This window comes from Pundamilia nyererei, unplaced genomic scaffold (genome assembly GCF_000239375.1).
Source record: "Pundamilia nyererei isolate P.nyererei 1_Seehausen unplaced genomic scaffold, PunNye1.0 scaffold00008, whole genome shotgun sequence".
In the NCBI taxonomy this organism is placed as follows: domain Eukaryota; kingdom Metazoa; phylum Chordata; class Actinopteri; order Cichliformes; family Cichlidae; genus Pundamilia; species Pundamilia nyererei.
In genome coordinates, this window is record NW_005187409.1 from 5,780,316 (window position 1) to 5,802,226 (window position 21,911).

At 38.8% G+C, this 21,911-nt stretch overlaps 1 protein-coding gene across 3 annotated transcripts in view; it reads left to right on the forward strand.

Annotated features, from left to right (window-relative positions):
* The window catches only part of pcdh11 (protocadherin 11), a 133,213-nt gene that overhangs the window by 17,833 nt on the left and 93,469 nt on the right, over window positions 1–21,911 (forward strand). Inside the window, exon 4 of one of the 3 annotated variants that reach the window (XM_005723121.2) lies at window positions 3,541–3,768. The exons of the other annotated variants lie outside the window; for them this stretch is intronic. Coding sequence (XP_005723178.1) covers window positions 3,541–3,624 — 84 coding nt within the window. The 3' untranslated portion in view covers window positions 3,625–3,768. Of the gene's footprint in view, window positions 1–3,540; window positions 3,769–21,911 lie in introns of those variants that run through there. 3 annotated transcript variants of the gene reach the window in all.

Genomic DNA, 21,911 nt, shown 5'->3' on the forward strand with positions numbered 1-21,911 from the left:
AGTTGTCAGAATGATTTTCCCCTCTTACAAGTAGTGGCTGCCCTGAAATATGCAGAAATATTCAGCCTGTGTTCAACCATCCTAAATTATTATCCGTTATGAATTTTATGCATCAAGGATTGAAATTGATTTCCACTCATGTTACTGATCAGAGTGAAGAATTGTTATTTTTATTTTTTTTGCAAATAATTTCAAATCAATGAATATTTAATTAGTAAACGTTCTGCCAAATCTCTTCGGCTATGGTTCTATCTGATTATTTCTAAGGTATATTTATCCACACTTCTAATAGAACATGGGTTTAATATTCTCATATTCTGGTATTATATCCAACTAATATTTCAATATTAGCAAAAAAAAAATGTTCTCATTGGTTTTCCTCAGCAATCCATCTTTAGTGATGTTAAGCTGGCAATATATCTATTTTTTTCTCTCTGTCCCCTTGAGCAATTGGCAAGTGATTCCTCCCACTTTACACATTAGATTTCCCACAAGTTTAAAGTGTGCTTATTTAAAGCCTATGTCATAGAAAAAAATAGCATGAAGCTTTGCCTGATGAGAATCATTGGCTGCAAAGGTTAATTAAATGCACTAAAGGGTTAATCACTCGTAATACAGTATGATTAAAATCACTCTAATTGGTTTGAGAAAGAGGCTGATAAGAAAGAAGAAAAAGGCAGCTGTCCTTTAAGATTATCAGGAGTACCATAAACTAGCCTTGAGTGAGTCCTGTCCTCAGGATCCAAAGCGATATGACAATAGATGCCCAGCAGCCCTGTTTGCTAAAGGACTATTAAAATTGAATCTGTTTGATTTTATCTTTACGCTTCTTCAAAGAAACTACATTTTCAAAGTTTTAAATAGCACTTATAAACAACACTTCAAAATGTGTATGATTCTTGATCTGATGTGGTATAAACATAATGTTTGAGAACTTGTAGAGATCATTTGCAGTGTTGTTCTTAAAAGAAAAACTACATTTGGTCTGTAAGTGGCAGCTATTCACTCTCTGTTCAGCTTAACTTAATAAAAAAACTCCAAACGCAAAGATCATAGGTAGTTTTCCCTGTTCTTCATCAAAGTGACGCAGTTCTTTTGTGCATTAAAGTAATATCTAATTGTCACAGAAGAAGGTGAAAATGAAACATAGACAAAAAGCCGAGCCATTGAATAACAATAGAGAGGGAATGCGGGAGGAGATAATTATGGTTGAAGGTCAACAAAACGTTTCCAGGGACTTTACAGATGTAGCTGATAAAGACTAAAGCTTGTAAAAATACTTCAGAGACTACAGATTTGTGCCACCATATGGCTTCATTATACAGTAAGAGCTATAAATGCAAATCTCCTCTTTTCCCTCCCTTCTCTTCCTATTTTTTATGCATCTCATCATTTTCTTTTAACCCCTACCCCCTCGATATTAGAGGTCAATCTGCCTCCAGTGATGAGGAGCACTTGTGAGCGTATGTGATTTAGAGGAATCAGATCAAATGACTACCACCCTGCTTAAGTGATCTCAGACATCATGATGAATAGGTTGGCTAATATTTTCTTATGTTTGGCCCATAATTCTACGCCCACAGTGCAGGAATTGAGATTAACAATTTGTTAGTGTCTTCTGGTACCACTTCACAGAGTACTGTGCAAAAGTATTGAGCTCTCCTTGATTTCTTGATTTTTTCATTCCAAGAAGCCAGACATTGTTCTCAATTTTAAAGTTGTCCTAAGGAATAGTTCTCCAGGCTTCCGGAAGGTCTTTCAAAGTTTTTCTTTGGACATTGGCTGCTTTTTTTCTCTCTTTTTCAGTCAAATCCCTCTACCTGACCAGTTTTAGAGGAATGTTTTATTATTATAGCATAAAAACACATAACTCAAGGGATAAGCCAGTGATGCCTCTACAATATAGGCCCTTTTTTGCTTAAATGTGACACAAAAACATGGTGCCAGTGGTCTCCATGGACAAGTATTGAGGTATGTCAAATTACACAAAAACTGGATTGAAACTCAGTGGCGACAGGTCTGATGGATTAATTAATCCAAATGTAACTTTTTTGTTTCAAATCATTGTCAGTATGTATGTAAAGCATGGTGGAGGCTTTGTCATGGTTTTGGGATCCATTTTAACCAGTGGTTCTGGGAACCTTGTCAAAATTGATTACTAACATAAAAAAGTGTCATCAAATTTTGATCCACCATGCAATACCTTCTGGAAAGCATCTAAATAGCAATGGCTTCATTTTCCAGCATGACAATGATCCCAAACACACTGTCAATAATGTAAAAATAAACCTGGGTGGAAAGGCACAGAGTGGAACACTCGGTCATGGATTGGCCTCTGCAGAGTCTGGACCTGTGTGGGATCATCATGACAAAGAACTGAACAAAAGGCAGCCGACATCCAAAGAAGAGCTTTGAATGTCCTTCAAGAAGCCCGGAGAACTATTCATGGAGACGATTTAAAGAAATTACAAGAATGCTTAAGAGAGTTCAGGCTGTCTTAGAGATTAAAGTTGGTCATACCAAATATTGACTTTGAAGATGGTCAGAATTGTATAAGCATTGTTTTTGCCTTACGTGCATACTGTATTCCCATGTATCTTTGCACATTTTTTAATAAATTTCCAAAAATATAGCAAAATATCAAGAAATTGGATGACCACAGTACTGGACATTGAATAAATAAAGATATTTTATAGATGTATTGGATAACAAAGGCAATATTAAACCTTATTTGTGCAGAAATCTTTTATTTATGCAGGGGAAGGAATGGGCCAGTAACACTTGCCACCTATAGTTTGATGTTTGATTGCAGGATGTTTGTGCTTAATGGTAGTGGGTGCACAGCCGGGCATTAAAGCTATGATTTCACAAGGTGATCAGTTTCAAATCCTTGCAACTGATTATAGTTTTGTTTGTAGTAGGGTTTTTTGGTCATTTTTTGCATTTTATTATTATTATTATTTGTTTATTTCTGTTGAGTCATTGTTGAGTCATTGCATCTGTAATCACTGTGCTTTGTTAATGTGAGCACTATCAAGACAGATTCTTCCCAATCGCAGATATGTTGGTACCTTTGTGAGGAACAGCAAAATGTAATATTCTGTACATATCAGAGGACCCACTGGCAAGGGTCCGAAATAAAGACTGGGCCTAAATTGATCCAAATATTTTTTTTTCTTTTTTGAGGGGAAATGAAGAGTGCTGCACTAGTGTGGTGGGAGAGAAAAAAAGACAAATTGGGAGTGGTAATTGGATGAGATTGCATGCTCTGATAAGTACAGGAAAATGCACAAATGTGTGATACCTGTAGCATTCTTCAAGGAAACCTGACAAGATAATGACTTGATTGCCAGCCGTACCTTGAAGAATGCTTTTTTTTTTTTTTTTTTTTTTTAAATATCATCCACACTCTTTTTGGAGTTTTCTTTAATCAGTGTTCAACGTAGCCTCACACTGATAAGGCTACAGCATAGGCTGCTCAGAGCTCAATGATATTGTAACTACAATCTCCCTATATCTGTCTGTCTCTCTATATTTCAGGAGATGGCACTGAAACCACCACACTATGGCACACTCTGTGGCACAGGTACAGCTCGCTCCCACAGGATTAAAATCAATCTCTAGCTCCCAAAAGAGAGAAAAGAAAGAAAAGAGAGAGAGGGAGAGGGCAGAGGGAGGAAAGGAGGAAGGCAAGAACTGAAGAGGTGAAAACAAGTACTTTACTGCCTCTACCGCCTCAAACCACACCTCTTCACACAATTGAGCGAAAAGATGAATTTAGAGGGGGTGGGGGGGGGGGAAGGGGAGTCTCAGAAAAGAACAGACAATGCTTCATGTTGCTGCCTGAAACTTGACAAAGCCCTTCATGTGAATCTGTTGGAAGTTGGAAATGCTTTACTGAGTCCTCTGCTATTATTTACCTTTGTCAGTGGGGATGATATTGTATGCCCCATACCCTCCTCAAAAAATGTCCCACTCCAGCACCCACTCTGTAAAATAGGTGTCAAATACAGTCAGTAGATCTGTAAAGTATGTTTATATGTATGTATGTATATCTATCACAGAGTTGATGGTGTTTATATTTATTGATTGCCTTTTATTTGCTTTGTTTTCAAAACTGCCTGGTGGCCATTTTTATTTTCCTACTTTCTATTTTTTGTATCATTTGATGTTGCTCTATCTGGGCTTGCTCATGGAACTAATGACTTTTAATATATTTATGCTGCAAAGCCTATGATCTGTAGGCTTCCATTAGTATTGAGCCCGCTCACAGTGTATCATGTCTGTCACCCTTTGCCTCGTTTATTTCCACTTTTGCAACTGATTACATTGTTGGTGACAAGTGTGGCTGATGTTGCAGATGCATGCATGGCCCTACAATACCAACAGACTCGCAGTGCTTTTTAGCTGTGCTACCGTTCGCCATGCTGTTATTACACTGGTAGAAATGGTAGGACAAGTTTAATACTTTGAGCTAAGCCACAATCACAAGGGACTAACTGCTGGGGTTATAATCAAAAGCTGTTTATGTAGGGCAGATTTGAAGAGCACTAAGCCTAACCTTTTGTGTGTCGCTTACTATTTCGAAGTCAGAACTGATTTAACTGTTGGGACCCATATTAAAATGACTCCAGATGGTAGGAGAAAAAAATCATAATTATAATCCTCTGGCAGTCATTAATATTTCTTGGGTTCAAGCAAAAAGTGCTTCACTTTGTACACTTATTTACACTGAAAAAAAGAGAAACGTATTTTCTGATGAGAACAACACTGAACACCAAAATAAATAGGTACTCCAGGATTGAGTTTAAAAACAAGCAATAAGTTAAGATTTGATTTTAAAAAAATCCACTATGATGCACTTAATACTTATTATTCAGAGCAACGCTTTTTTCTACTTTTTCTCCACTCATAGGACCACCATGACACATTATGTCTTATTGAATCATTTCTACCATGCACACCAGTAACTGGCTCGATGGGTTTGCAGCGTTATTGTTCAATAATCCTGTTAATTGGTAAGCTAAACGTCTTTAATAGGTAAGGCCTAAAAGGCAACTTCAGTACAGAAATATAACCATAGAATTAGAGTAATTAAAATGGACAAAGTCTGTGTAGTCAGTTAGAAATGTGCGGCTTGACTTGGGTAGGTGCTGTTTTCCCTCCTATATATAGTTAAATGAAATGACTGCACAGACAAGATGCCTTTTTTTCATTTTGTTCCAGTCTTTGATCTGTCATGGTTGTACAGGCTGTGTCCATTTTAAAGCTTTTAATTTTATGTGTGTCACCTCTTTGTAAGGCAGGTTGTTATTATTTAAGGAGGTATATTCATGTAATTATGGTATCAAATGTATTCACTACTGCGTAGGAGCCACAGTATGAAATATACATAGCATCCTAGCACTGTGTAATAATTAGATTTGCCTGATCTTTGGGGAAAAGACAAAAAAAAAACATGCAGGGGAAAGCTTTTGTCCTTGTAAGGGAGACAGAAACCTCACTTTTATTCAATGTGAAGTACAATATGCACCTTACATGATCTTTGTAATTGACTTTGATTTGCCAGTGTGGAGAAAACTGTAAATGTTTTGTTTATGTATGTGTGCGCTTCTGAAATTTATTAAAGTCTTTTGCATTGTATTGCATATTTCGATGACTCTTCTTATTCATTGTTTTAAGCATCCAATATTAGTTTACATCACACAGTTTTCTGCACACGATGCCGTGTCTGCCTGATGAGAACAGTGAGACTATAATGAGGCCAGCACATGTTGTAGAATAATTTGTTGTTTTTCTCATATACACTTAGTTGGTGACATTAAGTATTGGTAAAACAGGCTGTGGCCTGTAAAAAATATATGTAGCTGTGTTGGTTGAGGCAGCATTAACAGGTCAATTTCAGCCACAGAAAAACACCCATACATTTCTTCTACATTTTGCAACAGTATAGCATTTAAATAGGCAAAAGAAACAAAAAACAATGATTTACATCGCTAATTAGGAACAGATTACAGATAAAAAAGTTATGGAAATCTCGAGAAGAACGCATCCTTTGAAGTGCAGAGACAGAAAACAGCCAAACAGGAGCTTTTTTTGGACCGACACTTTTTAAAAAAAATTTTCTTCCTTCCATGAGAGCTGATAATGATCATTTGATAAAGATAACTCAGCTATTATGATGTACAGTAGGGCACGAAAACAGGGGTTTACACATCTGAGAGAGACTGATGCTAGAAAGTACAATAACCACTGCTCAAACATTGTGTTATGTGCTGTTTATGCGGATTTGATCCAAAAATACAGACTTGAAAGACATAAAACAAAGTCTGAGTCGAGACAACAGAAAATGTTTAATTGCTTATCAGAGTTACTTCATAGTTTGAAACCAAGCGAGCTAATCAGTTCCCATGGGGAAAGTGTCCTTGGTGATTTGAGAAAGTGGTGCACACTCAAGAAAAGCGTTCTCCAATGGAGAGTGCATAAATGTCAACTTTCTATTAATAGATAAATGTAAACCTGATAAATGCATCGTCTTGGCGTAACAACAGAGAGCGTAGATAGATAATAAGGTAGATGTATCTCTTTGAGGAACACAAATTCAGCTTGATTTTGTTCTTTCATATATAATTAGGCAATACATGTTTTCAGATGAACCATAAATAAATTTAACAGCCAACCATTAATGAGTATTGACATTTGTTCATGAGTGATATGTGTTAGATGGAGTTTTCTCCAGCGTCTTGGTGCAAAGTCCAAATTAAGAAGGAAGAAAGAAACAAGAAAAGGAAATTTATTCAGTGGATGCTGGGTTCTAGCTCTGTCTGTGAATCACTGTTTTTCTTTGTTTGTTTTTTCGTTTTTTGGTTGTTAGAAAAGGCACACAAAATCCAGTGCTTTTATCTTTTTACATGGCTATTAAAGCTTGCCCCATAGCTACATTACAGCGTGTCACTGAGCAAAGCATTAGCAGAGTTTCTTTGTTGACATATTGATTCATGATTTATGAGACGGCAGTGTTCAATTTCATTTACCAGGCCAGGAAGCAAGTTATATGTACTAAGTTTGATTACTTATTGTATAATGCAATGATACGTTTGCAGCTGGAGCATCATATATATGGACCAACATGCTGGGCTTTACACAGACACACATGCGGCCAGTGGTTATGTTCGTGGAGAGGCTTGCTAAATGCCCTTCATTAAATTATATGGATATGTTTCTTTTTCCACTTTGTTTGCTTAATCATTTAGACAGTGGCTTCTTATTTTCCTGTCAGCTATTCACTTCGTTATTTAAGATTGCATCCTAATAACTAGTTGGGAATACTTCACAATACTCAGAAAGTATGTGTGAAGTTTGTTATTCCAGACAAAGATTGCATAGCTGGCCCAGTGACTTTCCTCAACCTTGAGAATGCATGCAATCAGTGCAATCAGTACATCAGCCCTGTTATCAGTTCTTTGCCTCTAATAAATGTAACATAAAACTAAAGCATGTCTGTTATTTATGTGGTTAAGATTGCAAAGGAGTAACTGAGTAGGCAAAAACCATTACACATTGATTTTACAAGTCATTCACGTTCTCTTCTGGGATCATTGATATCCGCTGTAGACGGTATAAAATTACAATTCAAGATTACAGATTTTTAAACCAAATGATTGCCGTAGTTGCTTTGTAAGTTCACTTTTTAAATGGTGAATTGGTGAATTCTGAGGATGGTATTGCATATATTTGATGTCTTTTTATGTTATAGAGAATAACACAGGTTAAAGTGAAGGCATTTAATAGTTTGGTTGTCTTTGGGGAGGTGTAGGTCAATTTAACAAGCAGCAAGCATGCTCAGGGTATGATGTGAAGTTGTCCTCAAGCAATACTGACTGTGTAAGCAGAGGCTATTTATGCATGTGCTGTGCAGTGGTGCAGGAAACAAGAAGATGCTGTGTTTTTTGTTTTTTTTTTCTGTTGCACTCCACTCAAGGCAACACTCCACACAATTGCTGCCAAATCTCTGCCAAACTGAATAATTCAATCATCCCCCATAGCTGCAGTGGTCTATCTACCTTTGTGTGTGCAACAATCAAATCAGTGTGGAAGCCTGCCGTGTGGTTCTGAGACACTGAGTAGCTCTACAGCCCGGAGATTGTTTTCATTGAAAACAATTGTGTTGATTAAACGAGGTGTGACTGTGGAGCAGGCATCTGAAGAACATCGATTGCTTGTACAATTGTTTGTTCCTTGTTAAAAGTGTGATCTAAAACAGTGGACGCCGTTAGTGTGCAAGGAGCATATGGTTGGCTGGTGTGCCCTTAAGACAGTTAGTGTGCTTCTGTATTTCCAAAAATATCCCAGGTAAAGAAATCCATTGTGATCGCTTGTGTGGGCTTAATAATGCCTTTTGATTAATGACCACATAAAATTCTTAAATCACAGTTTCGGGTGGGTTAGCATGGCTTTATCAGGACCTGATTTATATTATTATATTTTATTGCATTTTATCTTTTGTGAATGTACATTACTTCATACAGATAAATGATCTTTACAACATTTTTCAGCAGATAGCAGCCTTCCCATTTCCCTTATCCCACAATTCTTTGAGGTACTCGTGTGGATTCAAGCTTTGCTTAGCTCTAATTCCCCTGTGAAAAAAAAAGAGTACTGTAAAGATTAGGCAAAATGTAAAATTGTTATTCTGTTTTATATGTTTGGCATAGCTGGACTGGCCATCTGGCATATTTATTTATTTTTATAACAGTATAAAATGAAAGGTGATGGATTGGCCAGATGCTGGCAGATGTGTAAAAATAACTCAGTTGTTTGGTGGTGGCTATGGCGGAGCTGCCACAAGAGGCCAGGTGGATGAGGGAAAGGAGAAGCAGCAGGAGGAGAGACCCGAGGTGGCCGCTGGTCCGAGTGTCAGGTGAACTGAACTTCAGGTAAGAAGTATGACCTGCAGTCTATCTGGGTCGGATTTAAATCAAGTTCAGGTGGAGTTTATTTTCGTTGTGCTGACTTTTTACAGTCAGTTACAATAACTCGTACTGCATGCTAGCTAGCATGACGGAGTTTCTACAGCTGGGTGGGTGCTATGATGTTACTAATAGTGAACTTTATTTTATTCATAAGGTTAGTTAGTAGAGTTGCAAACCGTCCCCTAAAAAGAGAAAATATTACACGCTTCAAATTGAGGTGAAAGGGAACACAGTTTGTCCCGTACTTCAGCTATAATGGAAAAAGACACAAAACTGGAGTTTTTCTCTGTCTTTACGCTGCAGCTGCCTCTTCTCTCATCATCATCTCATCAATCATGAAACTGATCAATGATCAGCTGATCAGCTTTTCTCTCTTGTTTGTTTATCGCCCACTTTGCGCCAGAAAGAGGAAACCAGCGGATGTCGCGCTAAACAACAGCAGCACGTTTAAGCTTGATCAGCTGTTGTTAGAATTTATTTAATATTAATTTCTAGTATCAGCTGATGTTTGCTGGAGCCACAGCTGTAAAAGCTGCTGGTCATTATATCGGTTTGGTTATCTGGTGAGAGGGAAACATGAAGATGAAACCAGGAGATGTCCTTACTGAATCATCAGAGCTGAACAGGTGATGGAGAAACAGGTTAACCTTTTAGATGACATGAATAAGTTGAAGGGAAGTTATGGACTGTTTCTGAGAGACAAATAACACCAGGATCCTTTCTGTGTAGCTGACAGCTGGTAACTGTGCAGGGGCGGGTCTAGCAAAGCTTTGCCAGGGTGCAGGTGGGGCATTAGTAGGGAGAGAGGGGCACAAAGAAATACTTTTCTTTCTTATTCTCATTTAAAATATCTAGCTTTTATTAAATAATTATCTGAATCTTACAACCAAAGTTTTTATCTGATGTACAACGTATAGAAATCATACATAGACCAACAAGACAGTTTAAATCACTGTCACAACAGCCTTCGTCTTCATTCAAAGGCTTTATGATTTTTCCTATAATACCTGGTGGGCCGGTCTCTAGTCAACATGCCCGGGCCGATTTTTTGTCCTAGTCCAGCCCTGATGTTTGGGTTTTTTTCTTTATCAGTTTTCGCTACCTGTTGTGGACATCTGTAAAAAAAAAAAACCACTCACATAAAGGCTGTTTGAGTTAAAATTAGTTCCTCATTACCAGCCACAGCAGTGTCCTGATACAGAGTAAAATCAAAAGTGCTGGAGTCATTTCATCTCATTTGGTGTAATTTAACTACAAGAAAGGTTTTCCTCAAAACGATTTGGAGTCAAATGTCATATTCTGCAAGTAACTTCACACAGTACTGTTTTTAGAAGATGTAAAATATGATTCGCAGCAGTGAGCAGATTTTTTCCTGCATCTTCTGTCACAGAGGATTTTATCTGTGGACAATGGTTTAAATAAATTGGGTTCTAATTTGCCACTGATATTATCTGGTGAATGGTCATTAGTGTTATTGTTCTTTAACTACTTTTAGTGTTCATTGTAGTTTACTGTTGCTGTTGTGTTTTGTTTTCTTTCCTGTTAATGCAATAATGTCAGGGCATGCAGTCTGGGAAGTGTGTAGCTGTGACGGAGCGGGTGTGATCATTGGTGCTGGTGTCTTCCCATTGTGAGAGAATTAATAGTTTTACTTTTTTTAAAGCATACAGTAGAATACCTGCATGCCAATCTATTGTGCTATTTCATTGCCACTTCTCACTATGGATCACTGTTTAATACTATGTGATGCTGTCAAAATTGTGCGAAGCAGATATTCTTTTCTGAAATGTAGCTGGGTTGCTTGACTGATGGCATGTAATGACTGGTGATATGCAAATCAGGGTTCAGCTGTCTGGATCTGAACACTACTCTTTTTGAAAGAGACTAACAATACTTCGTGTGACAAAAACAACCACTCCTAGGAATAATGTCTTCGCTCAAGAGAATTAGTCAGTGTTAAGGATGTTGTCATGGCAAGATGCATGAATTTTTGCAAGCTGAAGGTGGCCAGACTAGAAGGCGGCAACTTAAAGACAATGTCCAAGGAAGGCTATGTCTGTGCTCCCCTTAATCCTGGTAATCCTCCTGCAGGATTCTTGATTTGCTTTTGTAAAAGAGATTGGGAGATGATAAGATGCTCGTCCGCCTCCTTAGAATAGCTGATAATCTGGTTTGAACAGAGGAATCAGGGGGTATTTAGCTTGCCTTAACATTTGCCCAAGCAGATGGCGCTGACGGGGGAAGGCACAACCTTAACCTTCATCCCCCTCCCTCTCTGCTTGGTCTACTTTGAGGGGGAAAAAAAGAACAGTGGGATGATAATCAATGTTGTTTATTTTGCTGCTTGACTCTTTAAGTACTTTCAGCCAGATTATAGGCTTTTGCAGGGGATAATCAGGAGACCGCAGACAATTGCTTTTTTCCCATCCTGACAGTATCCCCCCACGAATGCGTAAAGAAGGCGATTTAAAGTAGATGCCAACTCTTAATTCCTGATTAGTCCCATTGCAAACCCTGTTAAAATTAACTGGACACTGCGCTAATCACTACATTTTGAACACTTGCTGTTCTGGTGCAGTGGACATACCGTATCCAGTGAGTAAGACGACTTCCCACAAGTGATAAATCCATTAACACTCCCTTTTGAGGCTTTTTCCTCAGTGTGGTTACACACAAACACACTATGAACCCCCAGAAAGTTCTTGAGGGTAATTGTAACACTTCAGGACTGAACCACTAGTGGGCTGACGTATTATAAAAAGAGACAGAGACAAGCCAAGTTCCCATCAAAGTTTTAAGGTAATTTAAAAAAAGCCAGTAAACAGCCAATATTAAAAATAATACATGTTAAGACTCTCTTCCCCCTGAAAATTGTAAGTATACAATTTAACTGTTAAAAAAAAGGAGCAACAGTAACTTTTTTTGGTTTTTGGACTGCAATATCTTCAGTAGCATTTATGTAAGCTGTAAGCATGATGGCATGTAATCCATTAAGTCATTTATATTGGTTCCCTAAGTCTACCTCTCTACACTTAATACCTCCGGCAATCTTCTCAGCTTGGACTGGACACCTGCAACAAAAGCATTTGAAGAAATGAGATCAGCCCATCGACTAATTAGAACTGTGCACGGCATATGCGAGCGGAAGGACTATTTAACTAAAGCATTTGTTACATCCATTTTTTTCTTTGTCTCTGCAGTTGTGTGCTATAACAGGATATTGTGCATAGCTGTCAGGCTCAGTCTGGTGTAGAAGCACAAAAGACAAGCAGCCCAGAATCCATCCTACTCAAACATGTACACGGTGCAAAGTTAATCCACATATACACAATGACATGCTGATTGTCTTTGTGCGCTCTCACTTCATCCAGACACAAGCAAAAGAGTCAAGCGCTCTCGTACAAGCCTTTTGAGGGGAACGGTCATTTTCAAAACAATTTGCATGAGACACACAAACATTATACATTGTAATTGCACCTATCAGCACAGCTTGATATCTTTGTGTGATACTTGCTGTAATTGATGCAGTTATTGCATTTGTTTCTTCTCGTCTGTGCTGTGCTATTTAAGTGCTTCCTCGTAATAAAAATTTATTCAATGTGATGTGCTTGAAAGCTGATGTCAGCAAGGAGGTATGTACAGAACCATTAACAGAGAATATTAGATGGTGAACCACATAAAGCTAATGCTAGGCTGTGGTAACACGCATCATGCAGCTCATACTAATTGCTTGGACCTTTCCGTGTACCAGAGTTAAGACGTCGCTGGCTCTTTGAGGTTCACAAAAACAAAACAGAACACATCAGTGCCTTTAACTTAACTTTTTGACCCAATGCCTTCAGAAACGGCTTTTATTATGCAGCAGCTAGCATTGAAAACTTTAGCTCCAGTGCTTGGAAACATATGCCAATATAAGAAAAGGAAAGAGACCAAGATCTTGAAATGCAAAAGGATAATAGAATCAAGGAAACGTCTTCTTTAGTAATGTGTGAGAAAGTCACAGATTGGCACACAGAATTTCAATGCATACAGTATTCAAAAACAGCAGCAAGCCATTCCCAAGATCAGTCATACTATTTTATAGTATTCTGACAGTGTCTGTATTTTTTGAATGGCAAGAGACTCTTTATAAAATGATAAGGTTTCATGTCAGACACTTGTGCTTAACACTCACCTTTTAAGATAAAACTGCTGTTAAGACTGCATTATAATTGTGTTATGACTGTGTTATAAACTAAACAAATAAGTATAACAGAACGCTTTTACTCTATTTGCATTTTGTGCTCTGTTTCTCTTGAGCTAATGAAACCAAAAGGTAGGAGTTTGTACACATAAATTTGAACATCTTAGTGTCATACAGTACTGATCTTACAGAATGTCCACAATATATCTTTTTATATACACTTTTCAGCAAAAGAAATGGAATGGCACAACTTAGATTACCTGTAATCCACACATATAGATATGCACTACCTGTGATGGAGCAGACATGTGTTCCAACCCAGAAATAATGGACAACACTTCAATGACTTCAGTGAATTGTGCCGACCTTTTTGTATTGTGTGGATGATTGTGTGATGCTCCCTCAGATAATGACTGTGCCCTACTTTGACTTTGAGGCAATGACCTGAAATAAGGCACACAAGTGAAATCTGAGTCTCGATGAACCTGGAAGTGATTAAGGTCACCCAGACACACCACATTTGTTTGCCGGGTGACTCACATCAGCCGATGTCTGCAAATCATTTGGGAGTGCATTGTGGGAATCCTTTCCAATGCAAACAGTGACCAGCACGCTTAGGAAGACTTTCAGAATGATTGGTACTCCTGTATAAGTTTGATACAAGTCCATTCTGAGTTCAACTCTACAGATATACGAGTTTGTTTTTTTGTTTGTTGTCAGAGCACCACTTTCTGAATGTTTTTTCCTGAAAACTATAGTTTGTGACATACTTCTTAGACTGTCCAACAATATTAGCAATATGATGAGAGTGCAAAGCATCAAAACATGCAGTGACTCATGAGAATACTATTGCTATGCATTAGCTCTGGACACTGACTAGACAAAGGGAGACTTACTTACTCAGAAAAGTTAAGAAAGGGCTCTATTAGTGCAAGTGCACAGCAAAGTACAGTGGCAGTGAGTCAATGAAAGTTTTTTTTTTTAGGAATATAAAGATACATCCAAGTACTTAAGTATGCATCACATATAGGGAAGTAAAACATCAAGCAAATGAAGACATCACAAAAGATGATGCATTACTGAATCTTGCATTCATCTCAACTTAACTCTATTCAGTGCTTTGATACATTATTTAACAAAGTGACTGAAAAGGCTGAGTTCCAGACTCTGAGTCTCACTGACATGATGCACATATGACTTTGGGGAAAACATGGATAACATGAGATCATGTCTACCTCTTGAGGGAAGGGTGCACTGCGTGGATCTCTGGCTTGTTTTCGTGCCTTGCTATTCTGCTGGGGATCAGTAAACAGATTCTTGCAACAGCCATGGTAAAAAAAAAAAAAAAAAACTACTCTTCCTCTGCTGTGTATGTAAATCAGAGTAGGGGGATGTAATGAAATAATGAATTCTTCCTATTTTTTTTTTTTTTTTACAAGAGGGACTTATGGGACTCACTATATTTAGATAGAACAAAGAGATTGCCAGCGGTGTCCAATCTCTCTAGTTAAGTTGTGGAGTTTTAGCCAACTTGTCAATGAAGAACTGCTTACTTCAATGCTTAAAGACATGCTGGGTAAAAATGGAGCTCTCTGCTTCCCTCCAGACAATTTCAATTAAGCCTCTGTGGGGCTCAAAGAATAGATGTGTCAATAGATGGTAATTTTTTCACCTTAATAGATTACGGATGTTATCAGTAAGATCACTGGAGTTGATTCTGAGTTATGTGCAGTGTGTATTATATTGGCTACATGCATAGCAAGCCTGTAAGATGACCCGCCCTGCCAGCAAGAATTGCTTTGTCACTCAGACAAATACGGCAGATGAATGCTCAGCATGATGCTGGGTTATTTGTCATCTGGTGTTCTCTTTCTAATGGGTTTACTGTTTATGATCCAGGTCAGAGAAGGACAAAGCACTCCACACCAGAAGTTACAGCACAATCTTAAGAAAGATCACTCGATAGAGCCTAAACTCTCAACTTTTTAAACTGTTTTATTATTCCCACTCTACTTATCAACTTAACCTCCAGCAAAATATAATCATTTTGCTTTTTATACTCATTCTAAACTGCTTGGGGTTTTCTCTTCAGTAAAATATATAATATTTTAAGGTAAATATTATAAACACCCAGCTCACCCCTGCGGGCGGTTTATCCTTCAAGCTCGGGTCCTCTACCAGAGGCCTGGGAGCTTGAGGGTCCTGCGCAGTATCTTAGCTGTTCCCAGGACTGCGCTCTTCTGGACAGAGATCTCTGATGTTGTTCCCAGGATCTGCTGGAGCCACTCGCCTAGCTTGGGAGTCACCACACCTAGTGCTCTGATTACCACGGGGACCACCGTTACCTTCACCCTCCACATCCTCTCGAGCTCTTCTCTGAGCCCTTGGTATTTCTCTTTATCTGCCGGTGGTACATACCGTGCAGGGGCTTGTCCTTCCATGATGGTTCCTTGTCTTCCTCCTCTTTCTTGGGTTTCTGCTGCCTGAGGTATTCACTGAGCACGCTGTCAGTTGGGGCCATCTTCCCAATGTATTCATGGATGTTCGTTGTCTCATCCTGGACTGTGGTGCTGACACTCACCAGTCCCCGGGCCCCTTTCCGCTTAGCGTACAGCCTCAGGGTGCTGGACTTGGGGTGATACCCTCCATGCATGGTAAGGAGCTTTCTTGCTCCGTGACTTCTATCTCCTCCTTTGGCCAACTTATTATACCAGCTGAGTACCTGATCACGGGCATATATATATATATATATATATATATATATATATATATACACACACACACACACACACACACATATATATATATATAGGACATTCAATTCAATTCGGTTCAATTTTCATTTATAGAGTGCCAAATCAAAACAACAGTCGCCTCAAGGCGCTTTATACTGTAAGATAGACCCTGCAATAATACATACTAGCTTAGGACGGTTTATTTTGTAGTCACTAAGAACTGCTTAACCATGATTTTATTTGACCGAAACTCTGTTAGGGATATGGGTTTATCCCCGTCATTTACTGTAACACCATCATCTCACATATTTTTAATATAACATTTAACCTTGAAAATATGATACTGCAGATGCAGAGAGACAGAATCTTTGCAAAGTCAGATATTTTCATCCTTACCAAGTAGGAAGGGGGAGTAATGCTGCCATGTTTGCCTTTTGGAGATAACACCTCAGAGGTCATTTGAATGACTTGTTGTAATGTGGGTCACATCAAACACACCAGGAAACCAACTTCCTGACATGTGAGATTTTTACTCTTTTGCATTTTTTTTTTTACTATCATTATATTATTACATAGCTGTGACTGGTGGAGTGCAATGCCACACATATGGGGCTTGGTGATAACACAAGAGGCTTTACACATCAGGTTTGTTCAATATTAAAGTTATAGAGACTTCCCGTTATCCCTCCATTAGATTTCTCATAAAATTTAAAAAAAAAAAAATGTTACAGAAATGGAGCCCATAATCGTATCCTTAACATTCAGGATTAGAATTCCTCCAAAACTAACTGTCCTTGACTACTTTAAAGGAAAACATGAAAGGCGGTGCATGTCAAGACACACATTCCCCAGCAACGTGAAGATTCTTGGCTCTTATCTGTTTGATTTTGCACTTAGGGATTTTTTCTTCATCTTTTCTCTTCAAACATCAAGTGCCAAAGTCATTTACATGTGCTAGGGGCAACCAGAGTTAAAACACAGACATACAACTTACTGCTGTCTAGAGGCAGTGTATGAAGAAAATAAGGAAGTTGTAAGGGATAGGTAAAATAAGGCAGCAGAGGAAGAGTAAAATGAAAGGAAGGCGAGGAGGAAGGGAGGAGAAAGAGAATGAGAGAAATGAGGACAGTAGGAGGTGAGTGCAGTGAAACACAGAGAGGGTAATTCAATTTGACTAAAACTCTGTCGCTTCATACAACAGGGGATTGGCCTAACCACCAAAATGAATTAAAATTCATGAACTTTTGAAGAGAGAGCTGCCAGCAGGAAGTGGAGAGGATGAGACACAGTTAAAGCAGATATTATTTTTTTCTAATTACAAATAAATGAAGCTATTAGTTTACCTTAAATTAAAAGCAGAAGGGTTCCCTGAGAGATATGCGATCCCATGTGTAAGTCATTTAACACTGATTGGGCCCCTATTGAGCTATATAAGTCTCTGTGAAAGTATCTGTCTATGTGAAAAAATACCTTTTGGCTATAAAGAAGTGAAACGTTTAGCCTGTTAGCAATTCCATCCTCTATATAATATAATCGTATACAGAGTCACATGTCTGCACGGTGGAATTTGGCATAGACAGAACACACGCAGCCGATTATTTGTAATGCTTCCCAAACCAGACAATCAAAAGAAAATCCAGTGTTTGACTTTGATCCATGCACAATATAAATAACTAATTTATCAATTGTGCTTAAAGAGGCATACAATGGGCAGAACAGAGAACATTGTGTAGCCGGGATAATCCCTTAGAAGATTTATCCTGACGTTGCCTTGAGGGGAATAGTGGGAGCAAGAAGCAGATCCTATTCCCTCACTCTCTGTCTCTCTATCTCTGTGTCTCTGGATACATAGCCACTATCTCAGCTCCTGATCAGCCCTATTTAGTTATATTGCATTGTGTTCTTTGATATTCCAGTTAATCCGTCAAGTGAAGAGATTTAAGCTAAGATTACAATGATTCAATGAACTTTTGATTACTTGTGTCTGTAGCCCTATGGCATTTTCTTGATGCGCTGTATGTGCGTTCATATGCATTTGTTTGCTCGTATGTGTTAAGTGTGGGCGACTTTGACTGTTCCGCGTTAGAGTAGCAAGAGGATTGGAGTGATGTATCGATGGTCTGAAGCTAGACGGCTTCTCTCAGGGTACTCTGGGGCTATAGTAGGTGGTTCTAAATGTGAATAGTAGAGCAGATACATATTGTCTAAGAGTTTAATTTAGCCTAAGAGTTGTTGTTTGTTTTTATTCTAATCGTTGTTTTTATTCCAATTGTCTCGATGTAAAGATGAAATCACAGGCTTCCACTTTACGACTGCCCGGGCTCCCCAAATTTAGTATGCGAGCTTTAATCCAAGGTGAGCTCTCATGCCTGGGAACCACACAAACAAGCCAGCATAGATTTGGATAACATCTGTTTTCAGTTTTCTATCAGTTAGAGCATTCTGTATGTGCAATTACTTGAACCAATCACATGCAAAAGCTTTTTCAATCTGGCTCCTTGAGTGCTGTCACTAGTTATTACAGTGTGTGCTGTTTAGCAAAAGTGCTTTTGCAGTTTGAAGAGCATCCCAAGATATTAGTGGCATCTAATTGCATTACCTGGAGGAGACTGATGGCGCCAGTTAAAATGGCTGGAACCTTCTCAGACTGTGTTGAGGGCAAGTGCTTCTTTACAACTTATACTACATGTTTCTGACTGGAATCTTTTGTCGACTAAGTGATATTCTGACAGCTTTAAGCCTCCACTCGCCTCAACAAATACCCTTATTCCCTCAGCAATCATACATCTTACCATTAATCCACTTTCATCCATGTGAAACTAAAACAATGACAGAATGATAATGGCAGCTAATGTGGCCAAATTTTGATTGCGCAAGTCAGTTTTGTTCTCATTAACTTATTCTGAATTGATTCATGCATTCATGCTTGTTTACCTAGCAATAGTGTAAAATGTCCCTGCAGTGCAATCCATATTCAAGCAGGCCAGCTGTGAGGCTTGCTGCAGCACTTGTCCATTTAAGCTCCAAAAAAGCCAGATTGTTTTCTTGGTTTTTCAGCGTTCAATTGCTTCTAAATAACCCTTGATCAAATCTTTACATCTTTTCAACAATCCATTACACTGCTGACATTTTTCATGCATAATGTGCATAACAGAGATCTCCAAGTGGCTTCTCTTTGGCAAGGTGACAAAAATGCCTTTTTAAAATGTAGACTTTCCATAAGAATACAAAAAAAGTCATCTTGTGGGCAGCTCAACATCATTTTCCAAAGAAGCCACAGGCAAATTTTTATGACTGAGAAGACAATAAGGTGAAAACTGCCGAGTGACCCTCATGGGATGTGTCTCTAGCCCCTTCTGTCTTCCACTTCTAGATTTAGAAGGGACTGGAGGGGTTTTTAATGCACAGTCCTCACACAGTCCAGTGGGACTCTCATCTTGGGAATAGCATGCCAGTTTTATAGAGCAGGGAGTGGCAGTGGAGAGAGACAAGGGTCCTTAGAGACGCCTGGATGTTTTCCATATTAAACTGAAGAGAACACGACTTAAGATCTCACTAGTGAAATGACTCATTTTCAATGTGAAAATGCCAGTTAAATGATATGGAAATTAGCATAATTATGGAAACTGTGACATATCTAGGTCTGTTGTTGGGCTGAGATTTTATCCCACTTATACTATCCTACTCCCTTTCTTAGTCTCTTTTTTCACTTCCACGCCACCTACACGTTCCTCTAATCATTTCCCACCCTCACTTTTCCCCTGGACCCTTTTTGCACCACCACCCTTCTCACTAATTCCCCAACCTCTAACTCCCTGTTTTCTCTCACTCACTTCCTACAGAGAGTAAAATATCCATGGGCAGTTTAATCACATTAATATGAGCAAAGGATGTGAGGTAATAAATCGCTTCTTTCTCTCAATGAGCCATAAGAGGTGGTGATAAAAAACAACTTTTCTGTTGTTGTGCGCTTTTGCCTTGCAATGTGAAAAGAAGCTGTGTTTGAAGTTCAGATTAGTCTTCAGGGAGTCCCACCTATTGGGACTGTTAACCTTTAGCCATTCAGCCATAAAACAAGTGAGTTCCATTAAAATACATAATGCATGAAGGCCGAGATTGCATGCCATTGATCAGCACTTGAATAAATTGAGTTGAAATCCTATTAACATAACCAGTTACACATAAAGTGAGATGAATAAAGTGCACTATAACACCTGCAAAAATTAGCTACCATCAGCCACAGTTTGTGATGGTTGAGGTGGTCAGGCTAACTGAAGCTAATTTAAAGATAAATTGTAATGAGCTATAATTCCAGCTATTTGTGCAGTGAGATGCTGGAGTTTTAGTCACAGTTTGTTTTCCTTTTTTTTTTTTTTATCTTTTTTTTTAACATATTAGTCTGGATTGAAATGTCCTTTTTCTATACAGTACACACTCAGAGATCAGGCTGTGACCCTTTCTTCGATTTAATTCTGGAAAATGATTCCTCTGTATCACGACAGCAGAAGTTCACTTCGAGCAAGTAACACCGTTACATTCTTTTTCACCTTTTACTCTCTGTGTAACTAGAAATTGTTAATGTTTCATTGTTGTTTATTGTTTGTTCTTTTGGCTGGGTTTGAAAAGTTACCATGAGATATGCACACGAGCTGTTTAGCACGGTGCAGCGTGGCCTCCAAGGCAGCTTTGACTCATGGCGCCTGGCTGCTTCAGATGTGGTAACAAAGATTGCTTCCCCCTCCTCCCCCGACAACCACACGACACTCTTTAAAGCATGAGCATGTTCCTCCTTTTAACGCAATTAAGAGATGGCTTGTCATCTTGACAGGTTGCCTTCATCTCCTTAAATGCGTGCATGCTACAGCAATAAGTCTTTACGGTACTGAAACACCACATGACTTCTTTTTTCACCATTTTTGTTTTCATGTCTCAGACTCCCTGTCTCTCTTGTATTAGGAATAATTGGGGCAATTAATTCAGGTGGATGCCCATTACGCCATATGTGTTTTCAGATTAAGTGCGGAAAAGGCTCTGTCGCCTGACCCCATGCAGACTAGGAGATGACCCAAATTGAAGCATGTTTCCTCCCACCCAAAGCTCCCCCTTCCCTCCCAGATTTCCCCTCCGACACCCGACATCCCGACGTCCCCACCCCCCTTCCGGTCCCATGCCAGCATCTCAACAACAATGCCAGAGAACGCCTGCCAATGGTGGCAGCTCCTTAATGAAATAGTAATTGTGACTGTGACTTGCATGCATCAGTTGCTTTCCTGTTCCGTTCTGTTTCATTGCACAATACAGACAGGAGTCTACTGAGTTCCAGCTTCGTAATTTCATTAATGCTCAGTGTTGCACCTCTGCGCATGGTTTGTTTTCATTACTACTTTACATTAGCCGTGATTGCATTGCCTTATTGTTTGCAGACGTAATATTTTAAGACATGCAGTTTATACATAAAGTCTACCGCAGAGTCTACAACATGTGTCTGTTGTAGAGTGACAAATAAAGTGTGGTATGCAAGAAGCAAGATTGAATATTGCCTAAAAATTGGCACAGCAAGTTTTCCGTGGTATGGTGGTGGTAACAGCTGTTCAGAGAGACACGAGAGCATGGAAATATTTAAGATCAATATATCTTTGATTTCACTGGGAGTCTATAACGGGCCTCCAATTGTACGCTTCATTACTGGACACAGGGGCCTAGAGTGCTGACCAATCCCACCTAATGAAAACAAATGCACTTGCAACCTGAAGAAAAGAAACACACTACACTGCAGTTAACATTCCACTGTCATTTTGTATGAGAACTGCGGCTGTAGTATATCCTGAACGGCAGACCTAGCAACTCAAGTGTGTCATTATGTGTGGGCAGGGAGAAGGAAAGCCAAAAAGTGCTCTAATTGCAGACTTCTGCTGAAACTAAAAAACAGATTCTATCTATCTATCTATCTATCTATCTATCTATCTATCTATCTATCTATCTATCTATCTATCTATCTATCTATCTATCTATCTATCTATC